This window comes from Ctenopharyngodon idella, chromosome 12, assembly GCF_019924925.1.
Source record: "Ctenopharyngodon idella isolate HZGC_01 chromosome 12, HZGC01, whole genome shotgun sequence".
Lineage (NCBI taxonomy): Eukaryota > Metazoa > Chordata > Actinopteri > Cypriniformes > Xenocyprididae > Ctenopharyngodon > Ctenopharyngodon idella.
The window spans coordinates 2932412-2951321 of NC_067231.1; the positions used below are offsets into that span (position 1 = coordinate 2932412).

The window sequence follows — 18910 nt, forward strand, 5'->3', positions numbered from 1 at the left end:
AATGTACATTTTTAGAAAAAAACATTTTCATAAAAACCTATTCCATTACATGGTTCATTAGCTGAGACCTTTGTCTACAAATATATCAGTTTAAAAATAATGTATTATTAATTAATAAAAACTAACTTCTAAAACATGTTTTGTCCCTTATCTCAAAAATCAGTGATTATATATATTATATATATATATATAAAATATATATATACACACACCATGCAATAATCAAATGATTTTGTATGTTCCGTATAAAACAGTGATTTTTTTTGTTTATTGACATTCTGATTTTATAGAAGTTGTATAAGGAATGCAAACTAAATACAAGCAGCAAAAAATGCAGTGGCATTTTAAATGTCTGTAACATGGGAAAAATCCCACATTACTATACAACTTAAGAACACCAAAAATGACAATAATGTGTTTCCAAACTCCCCTTAATTCATCATTCAACTTTAATTTAATTTAAGACTTCTAGTCGTTCTTAAACTTTAAATAATGCATTAAAAAGAGAACAAATGCAATGTAAACTGTCTTTTGAAGACTTTGTGCTTGCGATCGGAGACTCCAGAGCAAGCTGGGAATTGTATCCTCTGCACCTTTGAGTGTACACACAGTTTCTTTAACTCACACGATCCCCTGAGACACATGCTCGATCTCTCCTGTTTGTCCTAAGCACTGCCTGTACAGAGATGTTGTCATATCCCTATATCTCTAGCTGTCTGTGGCTAGAATAAGCACCGCTCCAAAGATGCCGATGCTCTGCCCGATGAGTTTCATCTGGTTCCAGAACTCCACGCGGCAGGTGTGGTGCCAGTAACCGATGTTGCCATCGATGAACAGCACAACCAAAGGTAACAGAACTGCCAGGATCTGGGAGGCCACTCGCACGTAGCAGCCCGAGAGGTAGGCGAGCGCAAGCACACCAAACACAACCACCAGGAGCTGGACGGTGATCTCACCACCAGGAATATGGTCCAGGTAGGCCAGCCGGTCCTCTTTACTGTGCTGTAGAGAGTACACCTGGAGGAGAAATAATAATATCAGGAATATTAACCCTATAAAGCCTACAGTATCATCTTCGGAATAATATTCCCAGGTTTTCCATAAAAACATGGAATCCTGGAAAGCATAACAGCATTCAACAAAGTATGACAGTGTGATCTGTCTCTGTGAGACCATTGCAGTGACTTACCATACATATCAAGTAAATCCCCAGGAAGACCTGTCCAGTGGACTGAAGTGAGCGTGTGCGAGGTTTCTGTCTGTAAACCTCTCCTGCTCCACTGGCCAGCACCAGAAACCCTCCTATGATGGCAATCGCTCTGGAGTACATCCTCACCTGTGGAGGTTAGGAGTAAAATCATGTGGCTGGTTTTATATGAATTAATATATGCTTTAAGCAGCATTTCATCACAAGCAATGGATAGATGATTGACATTCCAACAAACCTTCCTTTGACCGCTGTATTATGATCAAACAGAGATATTACTGCAGTTATATAACACTATATTGCAGATGGTTAATCCCTTGGGTGGACGTGATATGAAAAATGGATTTGCATGAGCAGTCAGAGGTAAATAGGAAGATCCATAAAAGTAGAACTAAATGAAAAGTGTAATTTGTACAAATTCATAGGTTAATTTTCATGTTAGTAGCAGTTTTTGTGACCAATAGAGTTTCAACAAGGAAGAAATATTTTTGTAGGCCTGCTAAGACTCTAAAACAAGTTCTGATTTTAGCATTTCCAGTTCCATCGTCATTAGTCGTTTTATTCTGCAACATAAAATACATCAGTAAAACTGATTTTGTACTTGTCCTGAAAAAAGCGTTTTCTAACAAGTGGATAAATGGGACTATAGAGGTTGTAGGTGACATTAAACATCACAGTGAACCTGTAAACTCATTTACTCACTAGTTTGCTTTCACAGCCTTATTGAGTTTATAATCATTCTCTTTCAAACTGTTCTAACTCAAACTTTCAGGGAAAGAGATGTAGGAAGGTTAAAGGGTTAGTTCACCCAAAAATGACATTTCTGTCATTAATTACTCACCCTCATGTCGTTCCACACCTGTAAGACCTTCGTTCATCTTCAGAACACAAATTAAGATAATTTTGATGAAATCCAGGAGGTGTTTTTTTTATTTTTTATCTCTCATAGAAAGCAACAAAATTACCACATTCAAGGTCCAGAAAAGTAGCAAAGACATGGTTAAAATTAGGGATGCACCGATACCATTTTTTAAGGACCGAGTACGAGTACCGATATTTTTTATACCGATGCCTATACATTTATTAATTTCTCTCTCTCTCTCTCTTTTTTTTTTTTTTTTTGGTGATGTTGCAGTTTTCCAAGCACAACACAGTGAGACTAATGAATGTAGGACAGCTTCTTTATTATTACTCTAATGAAAAAAGTAATAATTTTTATGGGCTTGTCACAAACTTAAAGAACAAAAATTTCAGTGTCCAATAACCTTCATAGGGCATAATTACCAATATATATATATATATATATATATATATATATATATAAAATTGTTGTTATATAAAAAGAAATTCACAAACAAATTACAAACAATACAACAAATACTATAGAGATACAAATTAAATAAACTTGTTTTTCAGATACAGTAGGTTTATTTACCATGTATACATTTATTTAACATCTTTTGTTGTTTTATTAACATTAATGACAAATATAGGCTACGGTCCCTTTAAGACCGAATCCATGGATACTGACACATATCCTGTTTTCACCCAAATGTTTACGTCCACTTAAGCCATAACCGACTGTATTTACGTGAGATACTCCACACGATGGACATTTTGACAACTATGTGTGCATTTGACCATTCAGGCGCGAGGAGAACTGATCGCGCGCTGTCTGAGAGAACTGGGATCGCGCGCAAGAAAGAGAGAGAGCGAGCGCGCGAGAGAGAGCGCTTCTGGTCTGTCATTCAGCGCGATTCCGCCTATCCTGCCTTCACTAATTGATAACGAATTGTGATTGAAAGCATGCAGTTTGCAATGTGTGGGTTGTCATCATGAATTTTGAAGTATTTCCACACCCCTGAGGCTGACATTGTTTCTGCTGCTGCCGCCGGTATCTCTGTGCACGGAAAATTCTGTCAGTTACGTCACGTGAGGTATCGGGGGTATTTTTACGAGTAGGAGTACATGAGCTTGGTATCGGGCCCGATACCGATACTGGTATCGGTGCATCCCTAGTTAAAATATAGTCCACGTGACTACAGTGGTTCAACCTTAATGTTACGAAGCGACGAGAATACTTTTTGAGCGCAAAAACAAAACAAAAATAACGACTTTATTCAACAATTTCCTCTCTACCCTGTAACCGTGAACCACTGTAGACACATTGACAATTTAATGATGTCTTTACTACTTTTCTGGACCTTGAATGTGGTAATTTTGTTGCTTTCTCTGGGGGATAAAAAAAACAAAACAACAACTCATATTTCATCAAAAATATCTTAATTTGTGTTCCGAAGATGAACGAAGGTCTTACAGGTGTGGAACGACATGAGGGTGAGTAATTAATGACAGAATTTTCATTTTTGGGTGAACTAACCCTTGTTGAAGTCAAGCGACTGTGGTGTAGTTTGTTCATAGCCTACGTTTAGCTTTTTACTGCTAGTGATTGTATTTAGGCTGCAAAATTGATAAAAGTTGTGTTTATTTAAAGGGATAGTTCACCCAAAAATGAAAATTCTGTCATTAATTACTCTGGGCCACCTGGTCTATTACCTGGACCACCCTCATGTTGTTTCACACCCGTAAGACCTTCATTCATCTTTGGAACACAAATGAAGACCTTTTAATGAAATCTGAGAGCTACGCAATTGACACTTCAATGCTTCAAAATGTTCATAAAGAGATCGTAATCCATATGAATTGAGTGGTATAGTCCAAATTTTCTGAAGAGACTTGATTGTTTTATATGATGAACAGATTTAGTAATTAATAACAGAATTTTCATTTTTGGGTGAACTATCCCTTTAAAAAGATTATCATGAAAGAATCATACATTTTCACAGAGCTTATTTTCTGCATAAATCCATAAGCCAATTGAAAAAACCTATTGGAGTTTTGTCGAGGGAACCAGGGTGATGCAAACTTAAAAAATACATAATCACTGCTGCGATCTATGGCATAGTTTTTTTGTTTGTTTTTTACTTTTGCATTACTTTTTGGTGCCACTAGAAAGACAGAAATTCTACTGTTACAAAAGTTATACACAAATGAGTCATGTATGTTTTTACCTTTAACCAGTCACCATAATGGACCTGTCCACCCACATAGGACACATATGTGCTGAGGGCCAAGTGAATGGCAGCAGCCAGAGCGAACCATCTTCTCTTCACCCCAAAGGACATGAAGCTGGCACACAACACCGCAGCTCCCAAGTCTATGTACAGGTAAGGCACCTGGATGTCTGGCTTCCTAAAAAAGGAAGAAAAAGGCAGTTGTTTAAGAGAATGGATATCAGCTACATTTAATATTTTGGGAACTTTATATGGTGGTGGAGGTGGGGGTCTTTGTCAATTCTTTGAATGAAATTTAAAAGCATTGCAAAACTGTAGTTTACGCATGATGATGCACGAACACGTCTGTCAAATCCAGTTTAAGCACAAGCACTTTCATTATGAATATTCTTTTGTCAAATGACTGCATGTCACACGTGTTTATACTGTGTCACTGCAGGCGATCTACTGAGCTTTCCTCTAACATTCACATACCGTTTCACATCCGCGCGCTCCGCAAACAGCATCAGCATGCTGAAGCAGTTCCAGAACCCGAATCGGGTCAGGATAAAGGCTCCGAACTGCGAGAAAAATCTCAGAGCTTTTTTGCGAGTTGCAGCAGCCATGGCTCAGGATGGCGGAAGTATCATCTCCTTCCTAGGGAATCGTGAACGAATCGTTCTTTTGAGTCGAATCTTTTGGTTCAATCAGTAGAACGATTCGTGTAGAACTTGTCAGCCAACAGATGAAAAATTAACTGTAGTATTGTTAAATCTGAAAAATCTTCATGAGCTGAGTTTTTTTACGTTCAAATGCAAACATTTAACATTGTACAATTATGCATACTATATATACATATATACTATACAAATATATAAAAATATAAAAAAGTAATAATAAAAAAAATGCCATGGGGTACTAATATAAAGTCAGCATAATGGTACAATCGTTATAAAAAATATCAAATAAATACTTTGTAAAGCTTACGAACTTATAGCTTTCAAAACGTCTACTGTTCAGTCTTACTTCAGTAAACATAACCATATAGTTGAGTGTTTTTTTTTTTATTAGTAAACTTGCATTAGTGAATGTAAAAAAATAATTAAATAAATAAAAGTTGTCCTCTTTAGAATATTCAATAAAGCAAAAAAGTACATTTTCCCATAAAATGAATGCCCAGTATTTTAATTAATAAATGTAGGCCTATCTCACACCACAATATAGCTAACTGAATAAGTACAATGTCAAAATAAATGTATAGTAGTTTCATGATAGTTATTACAAAAAGTTGAATCATAGCCGCAGCAAGGACGTAACTGCGTCATGACGTAAAAGAAGCATGAATCATTTATTTGAAACGAACCGATTCTAGGAAATGACTCGGACTGTCCGATTCTGCGCCTTTCAGGAACCTTGTTGGCAAAAGTAAAAGCTTGCTGCTCGATAGTAACAAAGTAGTTTAACTCCAGTGGGCGCAAGGTGGCTCAGAGAGCCGAATTCCTCATTAAACTGTATTCAAATATCAAATTTGTTTCTTCTTTAGATTAAGGATAAGGACTCGACATATTTCAATATAAGCTAGAAAAGTTAATAGGCTAATCACAAACTACTGTAATCCACCCCTATGATCGCTTTGAAAAGTATGTTACTTAATATGAAAACGCTACTTTAGCAGTAATGAATACCTGAATACAAAAAATGAATTAACCTACCTGAATATGACACTGCGAAACAATTGTTTTTATCAGTTGATTAATTTCATTTTATAAAAAAAAAAAAAAAAAAAGCCCTGAAAATTTAACCTAGGTTTAACAACAAACATTATTATTATTATTATTATTATTATTATTATTATGATGATGATGATTTTGGCTCACAAGCACACTTGGATAAGTTGAAGTGCTTTTAGTGCCATCTAGTGTTTACCAGATAAAAATGCAACAACAGTGCGTATGGAAAAGTCATTGGCTTCTTCTTATGACGCTGCTAACCATCCAGATTAAGTGTATTTAACAGTTGATTAAGCCTTAATCAACTGACACCAAATATATTACAAAATACTATATGACATCTTTCAGTAATGGCAAAGTCTTTATGAACTAAAATAATGCTTTTGTTTAAGTTAGAGATCTTTGAATAACACTCAGTCAGATTTTAATGACTTAGTATTCTGACTTGTTCACTCATAAAACTGGTAATTTTAATGAAAAGTAAGGTGTCCTGGTTCTGGGAGAGTGACAACTCCTGATATCTATGACCCATAATCCTCCTTGGTGCCTGATTAGTCTTAGCTCAATTACTAAAGCTTTAGCGTGTGACAGTCTCTTGGAAATGGTAAGTCAGCTGTCACCACTTAGAGAAAAACACAATGACACGCCATGTTATTTCCGATGCATCTCCTTTATTGTGATATGTATTAATATGAGGTTGCATAGAACATTCAAACAATTATTGCTTTGTTTCTTCCTAGTTCCTACACTGAATAAAAAGTTAGTTGGTGGCGACTGTTTGGTTACCCACATTCTTCAAAATATCTTCTTTTGTGTTCAACAGAACAAGGTTCAAGGTTGTTCAAGAAGAACAAAGAAACTCATACAGGTTTAGAAAAACTCGAGGGTGAGTAAATGATGACAGAATTTTTATTTTTCTATGAACTATCCCTTTAATGCATTAACTAATGGGACCTCAAGTATTATCTGTCGTATCCTGTTCATTTTTCACTTTGATATCTGATATGCTTTTAATGAAAGTGTAATGGTAATATAATGTCTTAATAATGTCACATTGCTCTCTAGACTGATGCGTCGCAGTAAAGCTCCTCTCCATAATGACGCCATAAAGTCACTCATCATGAATCAAGGCTTCAAGGTCCCTCTTGCTAATTCTGGACAAAGGGGGCCTAACCCAGATCCTGAGAAACCGGCTTACAGGTGAGGTCATTGTCACAACAAGCTTATTCAGGAGTTACACACTCAAGTGCAAAGATGTGTCTGAGTGGAAAAACATAGCAGCTATAAATGTAGTTTGGAGTGAATTCAGTCGTGCTCAGGTCTGGTTCACTTCTCTGGAAATGTTTTCATCCATTGCCATGTCCAAAACTATCCAAAACAGCTTTTAAAAAGTGATTTGTTGGCCCCGAAAAACTCTCAATCATCAGATAACAGTCTTGTTTTTCCAACATGGGCAATGTAAGAAAGCATTGCAGTTATTAAGCAGATCGCGGTAAGAGTAATCCTGCACTGAGCAGTTTATTGGGCAGTGATGCCAGTGGCTGATGGCCAACACTCTTTGACATTGGATCTAAGAGGAGAAACATTTGATATTGAGTTCAACCCTCATGTTCAGTTTAGGATCTAGAGACCACAAGACTATTTTATTTCATTGGTAATGCACTTCAAACATGAACTAGAGAGAAAAAGTTTGTCAAGAGAAACTTTGATGTTGGCTTGAGAAAGCCTAACCAGATTTTTTTTTTTTTAAAGTTATAAGTTTTAAAAGCTTGAAGTTCGAAGCTTTTCAGTTTGACAGAGTAGTTTTAAAGCTTAACATTTGAAGGTTTTGAAGGCAATACAGTCAGAAAAGCAGACAGATAGATAGATGTATAGCACATTGCTAACATGATTAGCATGTTAGTAGCATGTTTTAGCATGTTGTTAGCATGATTTAACACATTGCTAGCATGTTTTAGCATGTTTCTAGGATTTAACATCGTTGTTGCCATGTTTCTAGAATGATTTACCACATTGCTAGCATGTTTCTAACATTATTTAACACATTCCTAACATGTTTTAGCATATTTCTAGGATTTAGCATTGTTGCTACCATGTTTCTAGAATGATTTACCACATTGCTAGCATGTTTTAGCATGTTTCTAGGATTTAGCATTGTTGTTACCATGTTTCTAGAATGATTTACCACATTGCTAGCATGTTTCTAGCATGATTTAACACATTGCTAGCATGTTTTAACATGTTAACATGATTTAACTCATTGCTAGCATGTTTTAGCATGTTTTTAGGATTTAGCATCGTTGTTACCATGTGTCTAGAATGATTTACCACATAGCTAGCATGTTTTCACATGTTTCTAGCATGATTTAATACAATGCTAACATGTTTTAACATGTTGTTAACCTGATTTAACACATTGCTAGCATGTTTTAGCATGTTGTTAACCTGATTTAACACATTGCTAGCATGTTTTAGCATGTTTCTAGGATTTAACATCATTGTTATCATGTTTCTAGAATGATTTAATACATTGCTAGCATGTTTCTAGCATAATTTAATACATTGCTAGCATATTTTAGCATAATTTAACATTGCTAACATGTTTTATCATGTAAAACAAGTTTCTTTCTATGTTATCATCCTTTCTCAGGCCAATATGAGCCATTACTTTATTTAAATTAAAGGTTACAAAAGGGTTTTCGCAGTGATGCAATAGAAGAACCATTTTGGTTCCCCAATAACCTTTCAGTTAGGTTCATCAGTGAACCATTTATTCGCACATTTTAACAATTTGAAGAACGTTTTATCACTATAAAGAATCTTTTGTGTAATGTAAAGGTTCTATGGATGTTAAAGTTTCTAAAGTTTCATGAAATTCATACAGCTTTTAACTGAGCACAACATTTGTAATTGGAGATTTGGAAGATTTACTATTATTATGTAATTATTCTTATGTGAGTAAAGAAGATGAACCATATAACAATACTATTTTGAACAATGCACATTCTCAATGTTATTTAAAAACCCTATTTTAATTGGTTTAATAATTATCAAGATTAGTTTGTAGGTTGTATAAAATTACAACCTACAAGCAGTCCATTAATACTCAAAAGTAGTTTGGGGTTGGTATTTGAAAAAAGTCTCTTCTGCTCACCAAGGCTCTGTTTATTTGATCAAAAATACAGTAAAAACAGTAATATTGTGAAATATTACTACAATTTAAAATAGATGTTTTCTATGTGATTATATTGTATAATGTAGTTTATTCCTGTGATCAAAGCTGAATTTTCAGCATCATTACTCCTGTCTTCAGTGTCACATGATCCTTCAGAAATCATTCTAATATGATGATTCGCTGCTCAAGAAACATTTATGTTTATTATCAAAGTTGAAAACAGTTGTGCTGCTTCATATTTTTGTGGAAATCATGATATTTTTTCCCCCTAGGATTCTTTGATGAATAAAAAGTTCAAAATAACAGCATTTATTAAAATAAAATATTGTGGCAATATAAATCTGTACTGTTACTTTTGATCAATTTAATGCATCTTTGCTGAATAAAAGTATTAATTAGTTTGTTTTTTGTTTTTTTTTACTTTTAAACGGTAGTGTACGTTTCAGTATTTATCATGCTTGGCTATTAATAGAATTTGTATTGATGAAAAACTTAAAGATTGCAAAATCAATGTCTTGTATAAACAAAACCATGGATATTAAATGGAGCTTAATTGAATTGGTTTGAATTTAAGATGCACAGTACTCTGGTCTGCGACATGCACGGCTCCAGACCGTCTGAGGACTTCTTCAGTGTTGCTCGCAGAGCATTTCACTTTTGAAACGAACATTTACTACTTCTGCCGTCCTTACTAAGATGATTTTTAGGCTTCCACAAGAAGTATGATTGGTTAATGACGAATGTGTCACAGTAATTCCATCGGTGCCTAACTCTTCATTTTTCACAAGCGGCCTGTCCTGCTGCCCTTTCCTCCAGTATTTCAATGTTGTTTAGAGGTTACTCCCATCCTACTTGCTCTCATTGGCCTAATGAGATCAGTGGAGATTGATGACATCAGAACGCAATCCCCACCAGGATCAATCTCTACACCTGAGAAAGAGCAAGAGGAAGGAGGGGGTCCGGACAACAGAAATAGAGAAGAAGAGCTAGAGATCAGAGCCGAGTCTGTTCACAGACGCATAGGACAGGAGCGGAGGAAGACCTCCACGCTGATGATCTCCTAGGAGACATCGGGACATTTCTCTGACTGCTGCGAGTCCCTCCATTCAACAGGTAAATGGATTTGTTTGTTGTTGTTGTTGTTTGTTTATTTATTTATTTTTGGTCAGAATATATCAAATGTTAAATTGACAGAACTGTCAAATGACAAATCAATTTGACTGAAACTAGTTTTCAGTTATTTGAGAAATCTTTTCATCTTACTAAACATTATTTTAAAGCTGACTGGAACAATATGTATTGTGAAAAGCTTTATACAAATAAAAAATACATCTATAAGCATTTTCTTGTGTTTTAATCAAACTTGAAAAAATGCATTTTATATAAGTCAAAATGATTATTTAACATTACTGAATCCACCAACAAATCTATTTTTTTAAAACTTTTTTAAATGTACATTTTTACAGTGTAGCAGCATTGTTCATGAGACTTTTTCGAGGTGAATATTGAGCTTAATTTGACATATCTTGTTCCGTTTATTTCCTCTGAGTAGACAGGATGGCTCGGGACATGTCAGATAAAGAGATCCTGAAGATGGAGCTGGACCAGCTGAAGTTGGAAGTGAACACTCCCCGAATTGCGGTGAGAACTTCCATCATCTTTAAGATCTCCAGAACTTAAGGGCCGATTCACACAGAACACGTTTTCCATTCCACTGTGCTTCTTTTCCATTGTTTTTTCGATGTAAACATGCGCTAGACGGACGGATTTAACCATTACGCTCACGGCATTCTTAAAACGTGGCGCTCAAGGAAAACACGTCTTTAGACCTTTTTTACGGTTAATGTTCTGTTCGCGTCTGTTACGCGTTCTGTGTGAATAGATCTTTTTTATAGCAGCACCATGACAGGTATGAAAGCGAGGCTGTGAGGAACAGACTTATCATAAAAAGCTGTAAAAAAGCTCCTAGATCGCTTATAATTTTCCACAGTGTATGTTGTCTGAAGTTTTTTTGTCAACTGAAATTCTTGGAAAGATATTTTTCCAGTGATTCATCAGCAGAACAATCCAAAAACACATTAAATAACCCACTTAAGAGATGTATGTCTATGCCTCACAGCCTCGCTTTCATTTTCGTTAAAAATCAAAGATGGCGCTGATGTGAATAAGGCCTATGGCCAGGGTTGCCAGGTTTTCACAACAAAACCCACCCAATTGCTACTCAAAACTAGCCCATTCGTGTTTCAGGGGGGGTCCCCCATTAAAAATCGCCTTCCAGGGGGTAAAATACACATTTTTGGTGGGGTTGCCTTGGTAAAATTTGCATTCCAGGGGCTAAATATCATGTTATTTGGGGTTGCTTCAACCCACGGACATGAAAAACAACCCACGGCAACAGTGTTAAAGTAGCCCCATTCTGCATGAAAACCACGGACTTGGCAACACTGCCTATGGCCCTTCGTCAGCATTTGCAGCTAGATCCTCTGTTTGGTTAATTGTTTGCTTATTTGATTCCAATCTGAGCAAGATGGTTGCAATCAAAGAAACAATCATCCTTGAACGATCTCTCCCAATTCTTTTTCTCAGATTTCAAAAACAGCCCCAGAAATCATTGCTTTCGTTGAGGAGAAGTCTGGCGAAGACCCCCTGGTCAAGGGCGTCCCGGAGGACAAGAACCCATTCAAGGAGAAGGGAGGCTGCATTATCACGTAGCAACGGCCCTGGGGGAACCAGGGCTCTGTTCAATATCTACTTTTGTATAAAGGTTATTTGTACTAGAAACTCTGAATCATTTAGCATCCACTGTAGTTTTGATTATTATTCAGCTCCAGAAGTTTAAGAGGACACCATCATGTCATTCAATATCTTTTGTGATATGATATTTTCTGTCTGCTTTTAAAATAAATTCATTGGCAATCTAAGCAAATATCTTACTGGTTCAAATTTCAGTATCGATGGACTACAGAGACCCTAATTTGACTTTAAAGGGATCGTTCACCCAAAAATGAAACTTCCGTCATCATTTACTCACTCTCAGGTCATTTTAAACCTGTACGACTTATGTTTTGTCCATACAGTCAAAACCACTATAAAGAACCTTTTGTGCAACGAAAAGTATCTACTGAGTGATTTCAGGTCTTTTTCAATTGCATCTGATAAAGGTATTTAAAAAAGGATTGTTGGGGGGGCTGAAAACTGGGGTGTTATCTTGCATTAGCGCTCTGTATGCGTAAAGCTCTGTGAGATTGAATCAGTGGCTGGTGCGTGTCATTGGCTGCTGTGATAACAAGATTTGGTGTCAGGTCTCTCTGTCCCACTAAAGAGCAGCTGCTTCCTACGTTTCGAGAACTTAAGCTCATTCTCTGATCCTCATCTCAGGATTGAGCTTTTCATCCTGTAAGCTCCTTTTCCGTGTTTGTACCGCTGCCCCACTGTCTCGGTCTCCATCTCCTATTTAAATACTGAGCCAGTAATTGGGATGAACTGCAGCTCTTGAATGTGAGCAAAAACCCAACAACAAGGTAGCTACTTGAGTTTGTTTTTGATTGGGTTTCTTTGTGTTTCCACGGCCTGATTTCAAATGAATGAACTTTGAATAAAGTGTCTGTGAAATGGTGGATATGAAGTGGATATCCAAGAGCAAATGATTGGAAAATACACACACATACACACACACACACACACACACACACACACACACACACACACACACACACACACACACACACACACACACACATACACACACACACATATATATATATATATATATATATATATATATACAGTCAAACCAAAAATTATTCAGACTTTTTTGGTATTTTTGATATATTTTTACTAGTGGGTCCGGGATACTATAGTTCATTTATGTAAGTGAGGATAGCAAAATAAAGTAAACTGTGACATATTATACCCCAATATATATATATATATATATATATATATATATATAATATATATTTATTATATTATATATGTGTGTGTGTGTGTATGTATGTATCTATATACTTGCACTGACATATTTTTATCTCCAGATATACATTTTTTTTTCTAAGGCACGTTTATAAAAGCTACTTAAATGTTCTTATTTAACTAAGGCCTAATCCTGGCTTAACATAAGTCCTGACAATGAAACTTGGCCTTAAAGTATATTATTTCCATAATACAGTGCCTTGCGAAAGTATTCATACCCCTTAATTCCCCCCCATTTTGTTATGTTGCAGTACAAAGTTATTGTTTTTGGCCCTTTCAGATTTCCTGGGGAGAAACAAGATTGATCTTGAATATATGAACTCTTTTCTTTGTCTTCATGTGTGTAATTTGGTTGTGGAGTTTGACAGCTGTCTAAAATTTGACTCAGTGATGGGTTCTGGTTTTTTCACCTTTGAGTACTTCCTAAAATTAAGCCATTTTTCTCTGAATATTCGTTGGAGGTTGCAATCCACACTTTTATTACGTCTCGGCAGGATTACTTCAATTCCCTTTTTGATGGTATATATACAGTACTGTGCAAAGGTCTTAGGCATGTCAGTATTTTCACCAACAAAAAAGGGTTTTACGCCAGTTATTTATATCTTTTGTTGTAGTGTATCAGTAGGAAATATCAGTTCACACTTCCAAACATTCATTTTGCCATTAATTGTAATAATCCAGCGAGATTTTTGAATACACAAGGAGACTAACAACAGCCGGTGCTCTGATCTGATCTCACCATCATCGAATCCGTCTGTGATTAAGAAACCGATGAAACTGAGACAAACTAAATCCAGAAAAACTGTGGCCGTGTGTCCAAGATGCTTGAAGAAACCTTCAATATATATATATATATATATATATATATATATAAAATCAAATTTCTCAAGTGGTTCAAAATGCATTAGCGAGATTCCTGAAGGGGTATATAAAAAAAAAAAATAAAACTAAAAAATCTGCTCATGTTACACCCCTTCTGAAATCCTTGCACTGGCTGCCTGTTCATTACAGGATTGAGTTCAAAATTGTCCTGCTTATGTATAATCAAACACCCAGTAACTGATCTAATTTACTCCAAATTCCCAGAACTGGAATAGAGCTTTTCCAGTGACTGGTTTCACATTATGGAACAGCCAGCAGAATTACATTAGCTTCTAAAAAGTAAAGTTTTTTGTTGTTGTTGTTTTGTTTTGTTTTGTTTGTTTGCTTTTAATACATTGTGATGTTTTTATGCTTTGTCGTTTGGTCTATGTTTATTCTGGGTCATACTGTACAGCACTTTGGTCAGCCTCGTTGCTGTTTTTAAATGTGCTCAAGAATTAAACTGAACTTAAACTTTTAGCACTTTTGGCGGTGGACAGGGGTCAGCATGGGCACCCTGACTGGTCTGTGTCTATGCAGCCCCATACACAACAAACTGTGATGCACTGTGTATTCTGACACCTTTCTATCAGAACCAGCATTAACTTCTTGAGCAATTTGAGCTACAGTAGCTCGTCTGTTGGATCGGACCACACGGGCCAGCTTTCGCTCCCCACGTGCATCAATGAGCCTTGGCCGTCCACGACCCTGTCGCCGGTTCACCACTGTTCCTTCCTTGGAGCACTTTTGATAGATACTGACCACTGCAGACCGGGAACACCCCACAAGAGCTGCAGTTTTGGAGATGCTCTGACCCAGTCGTCTAGCCATCACAATTTGGCTCTTGTCAAACTCGCTCAAATCCTTACGCTTGTCCATTTTTCCTGCTTCTAACATATCAACTTTGAGGACAAAATGTTCACTTGCTGCCTAGTATATCCACCCACTAACAGGTGCCGTGATGAAGAGATAATCGGTGTTATTCACTTCACCTGTCAGTGCTCATAATGTCATGCTTGATCATGAATACTTTCACAAGGCACTACTGCTTATAAGATAATCCTGAGGGAAAGGCTGATATGGTTTTTATCACTTATTTTATAATAGTAGCATATAAGTTTGTAATCAATGCTAAAATTAAATGTTATTGTGTTGCATAAATGTCAAAATCAGGCAGGCTGACCAGCACTTACTTTAATTAGGCCTGGAAAACCTTATCAACAGATGCAAGTCATATAGATAAACACAGCACATGTACAAAGATGATTTTTCACAATTTAGTGTTATCTTAATTACCTTATCTGGTAATGATAACACAAAGTATCCATTTCTACACTGTTGCTTAATTTAACAAGATGAACACTCAAAGACATAAAGATAAAGCATTGTGCTGATCATGCTACATAGCATCTACATGTAAAATCATCTGCATTCAAGTTAATGAATCACCTGTGCTGATCTAAGGTGCTTAAAGGGATAGTTCACCCAAAAATGAAAATTATTCCATGATTTACTCACCCTCAAGCCATCTTAGGTGTATAATGACTATCTTCTTTCAGATGAACACAATCGGAGATATATTTAAAAATATCCTTAGTCCTCCAAGGTTTATAATGGTTGTGAATGGTAGGCCAAATTCTGAAGACAGAAAAAATACATCCATCCATAAAAAAATGAATCCATACGACTCCAGAGGGTTAATAAAGGCCTTTTGAAGCAAAGGGATGTGTTTTTGTAAATCTATATTTAAAACTTTATACAACTAGCTTTCAGCGAACGACCACACACAGAATTGCGCCAAATGAGTAATCCTCTGAAGCGATGTATGACACGGATGTAAAAGTATCGTAAGCTTAGACGCCTCTCGTGGTTCAAACAAATAGGGCTGGGCAACAAACTCAAGCTCCTCTTCTCTTATATTGAAATCCTCTGACATTTCTCTTTAAAATTTCTCATTTTAAACTTCTAATTCGTGACCGGTGTTTTGTTTTGCTCTCTCCTCTGCGCCTCTGCGTTCGTCATTGCGTCAGGTCAAAGGTTGCGCTTCCACCCAAACTGACGTGTGCAGTATGCGTACGGTCATCCACCAGAAGCTAGTTATTTGAATTTATAAAGTTTTAAATATGGATATTTTTCTTACAAAAACACATCCCTTCGCTTCAAAAGGCCTTTATTAACCCTCTGGAGTCGTATGGATTCATTTTTTTATGGATTGATGCATTTTTTCTGTCTTCAGAATTTGGCCTACCATTCACAACCATTATAAACCTTGGAGGACTAAGGATATTTTTAAATATATCTTGGATTGTGTTCATCTGAAAGAATATAGTCATATACAACTAGGATGGCTTGAGGGTGAGTAAATCATGGAATAATTTTCATTTTTGAGTGAACTATCCCTTTAATGATCACTTTGAAATTTTTTCAGGCAACATGAATAATGTTTTATTAGTGTTTATAGACATAGTAACGCATAATACTCAGCAATATTATTTATTTGTGTCGCATTTGATCTGTTAGTTATTTTTTTTTACTGTTCTCAGTTTTCTTTGTTCATGGTCTTCTGTTGCCGTGGTTTTAGATGTGTCTCACCTGTGTCTTGTTACAGTAATTATCTCATTTAGTCCCTAGTATTTCCTTATACAGCCCTCATTTTCAGTTGTTCTTTGTCAGACTCAGATCTTGTTTTTTTTGTGTGGTTGTTGTGTTTCTTAAAAGCCAAAGAAGTGTGTTCCTGAGTTTATTTTGATTAAAAAGAAAAACTGCTTGCAAATAAATTTAGCACTTTTATTTTCCATCTTTTTTACAACACTATAATCTATTCAGAGCTGTTTTACAGTAGAAGTAAACTCTGTTTACATCATTGAATCATTATTTTCCTGTTTATCCCTGTAAAGCTGCTTTAAATCAATCTGTATTGTATAAAGACCTGACATAATGTAACTGAGCAAAGTTACAAAAGCTCAGTTCTGGCATGAGAATTTGCCACTTGCGGTTTTACCTAATTATTCAAATAATTATGTCACTTTTGCAGGCAGGGAGAGTTGAAGTGAGGATCTAATTGAAAAAGCGGTCTTTAATAATTGAATACACAACAATCTGCAACTCAAGAAAACCCCCACAATAAAACTATATAAATACAATACAATACAAAATAGGGCTATAAATACAAAAGATAACAAGCGCTTAAACAAGACGACACAGGTGAAAGGTGAAATCAAAAACCATGGAAACCTTAATGGAAACTAAGAAAAACAGATAAAAAGTGTTTAGGCAGTCACCAAATTTATACTGCAAATGTGGCACAGAAGCGCTTCTGAAGTGGCATTTAAGTGTCTTTACACAGACTGTTTAATGCTGCTCAGAGGTGCCATAAATGCATTTACACAGCAATTTTGACTCTATACCTTTATAATAAGGGCCGAAGTGGGTCAGAGCAGGCATAATTTACATCGCGTGTAGTTAGGACACGGTGTTATGCTGAAGTAAGCAATAAGGTACGAGAGGCTGTGCTGCCTCATTAATAAGTCATGGCTGAAGGGCGTTGTTAGGCACAACATGAAGCATTCATTCGTTCCTGTATATTCATGATACAGCACTAGCCTTGAGTATGTATCAATGCAAATTTCATGAAGTAAACTTTTTCTAAAAGCCTTCCTTCCGCGGGAAAACATAGTCCCTGACCGTAAACAGCAACAGAAGTTACATTTTCACGCCATTAGATGGTGGCAAAGACTGTCTTTATGAGTCTGTCAGTCAGTAGCAAAGACTTTTATATTGAAAAGACTGAATTGTTTTGAAAATGGAACGAGACGCAACTGACAAATGCTTTGACTAGCGCTGTCAGTCACAGGAAAGACCCTTAACTGTTAAAAGGGCAAGATAATACATCGGACATTTAAACAGATTTTTTATTATGAACATAGGACTGAACTGAAGAAAAAATGCTAAATCTGAATGCAGGTAATAAAAAATCTTTTTTTCACAACACTCTTCTACATAATACAGTAAGCTTCAATGAACAATATGAATTGAGAACATACAGTTTACATTGCTAAGAGTGGTTGCTAAGGGTGCTGTGTAGTGATACACAGAACCATTGGGTGAAGCGGTCATAGCCGTGTTTTATCAGAATCAAGGACAGGAACTAGCCGTTTTATAAATATAATTAAATAATGGTTTGTATTTTTAAAAACATCTATGACGTGTCATTGTGTGAAGTGAGTTGGCTCACGTGATTTATGTTTCGCGCTTCAGAACTTCTGTTAAGGTTTTCAAGGTTTTCATTGTGGGACTTTTTAAGTAGCGAACGTTTCAGTGCCCTGGTCCTTAAAATGGCTGACTCCCTGATCAGTGCCCTGACTACTGTACCTAGAGAGCCGATTGATTAATTGGATGTATGAGTTCGGTTCCCAACCACAGCTGGAGTTCATCACATTAACTGTGGACATAATCCACTAACATTTGACAACAACAATTAATTTTCAGCAGTACATCTATTATGTACGGAGCCCCGGACATGACATGCAGGAAAAAAATAGTAGGCTAAATTGTGCGCACGATTTACTAATTCGTTCCTTCGATTTACTAAAACGTGCGCACGATTTACTATTTAATTCCCTTGATTTATAAAGCATGCGCACGTTGTAGTAAATCGTGCACACGATTTAATTTTTTTCCCTGCATGTCATGTGCGGGGCTCCCTAATTATTAAATAACTTGAACATTGAAATGATCTTATTTTGAAACTGTTTTTATCTTTTCCCTTTAAAATGAATGTCAAAAGTAACATTCTTTTGTGTGTGTGTGTGTGTGTCTGTGTTATGTAATACAAAAATCATGTGGTTCAATAAGTGGAGCAAATACTTCTTGGGATCATTGTTCCTGAAACAAAGTAAACATTCATTGTCAC

The 18910-nt window shown here is 36.2% G+C and overlaps 2 protein-coding genes across 2 annotated transcripts; one reads left to right on the top strand and one right to left on the bottom strand.

Annotated features, from left to right (window-relative positions):
* Positions 1-230: 230 nt before the first annotated feature.
* Positions 231-4947, bottom strand: tmem101 (transmembrane protein 101). The gene is made up of 4 exons (XM_051913993.1): positions 4756-4947; positions 4279-4459; positions 1190-1336; positions 231-1017 (listed from the first exon to the last, which is right to left on the bottom strand). Exons 1-4 carry the CDS (start codon positions 4884-4886, stop codon positions 709-711), a joined length of 768 nt encoding a protein of 255 aa, XP_051769953.1. The 5' UTR covers positions 4887-4947; the 3' UTR covers positions 231-708.
* A 3466-nt stretch (positions 4948-8413) lies between these two features.
* On the top strand, positions 8414-12093 carry gngt2b (guanine nucleotide binding protein (G protein), gamma transducing activity polypeptide 2b). The gene is made up of 3 exons (XM_051914791.1): positions 8414-10278; positions 10718-10806; positions 11752-12093. Exons 2-3 carry the CDS (start codon positions 10723-10725, stop codon positions 11875-11877), a joined length of 210 nt encoding a protein of 69 aa, XP_051770751.1. The 5' UTR covers positions 8414-10278; positions 10718-10722; the 3' UTR covers positions 11878-12093.
* The last annotated feature ends 6817 nt before the right edge of the window (positions 12094-18910 follow it).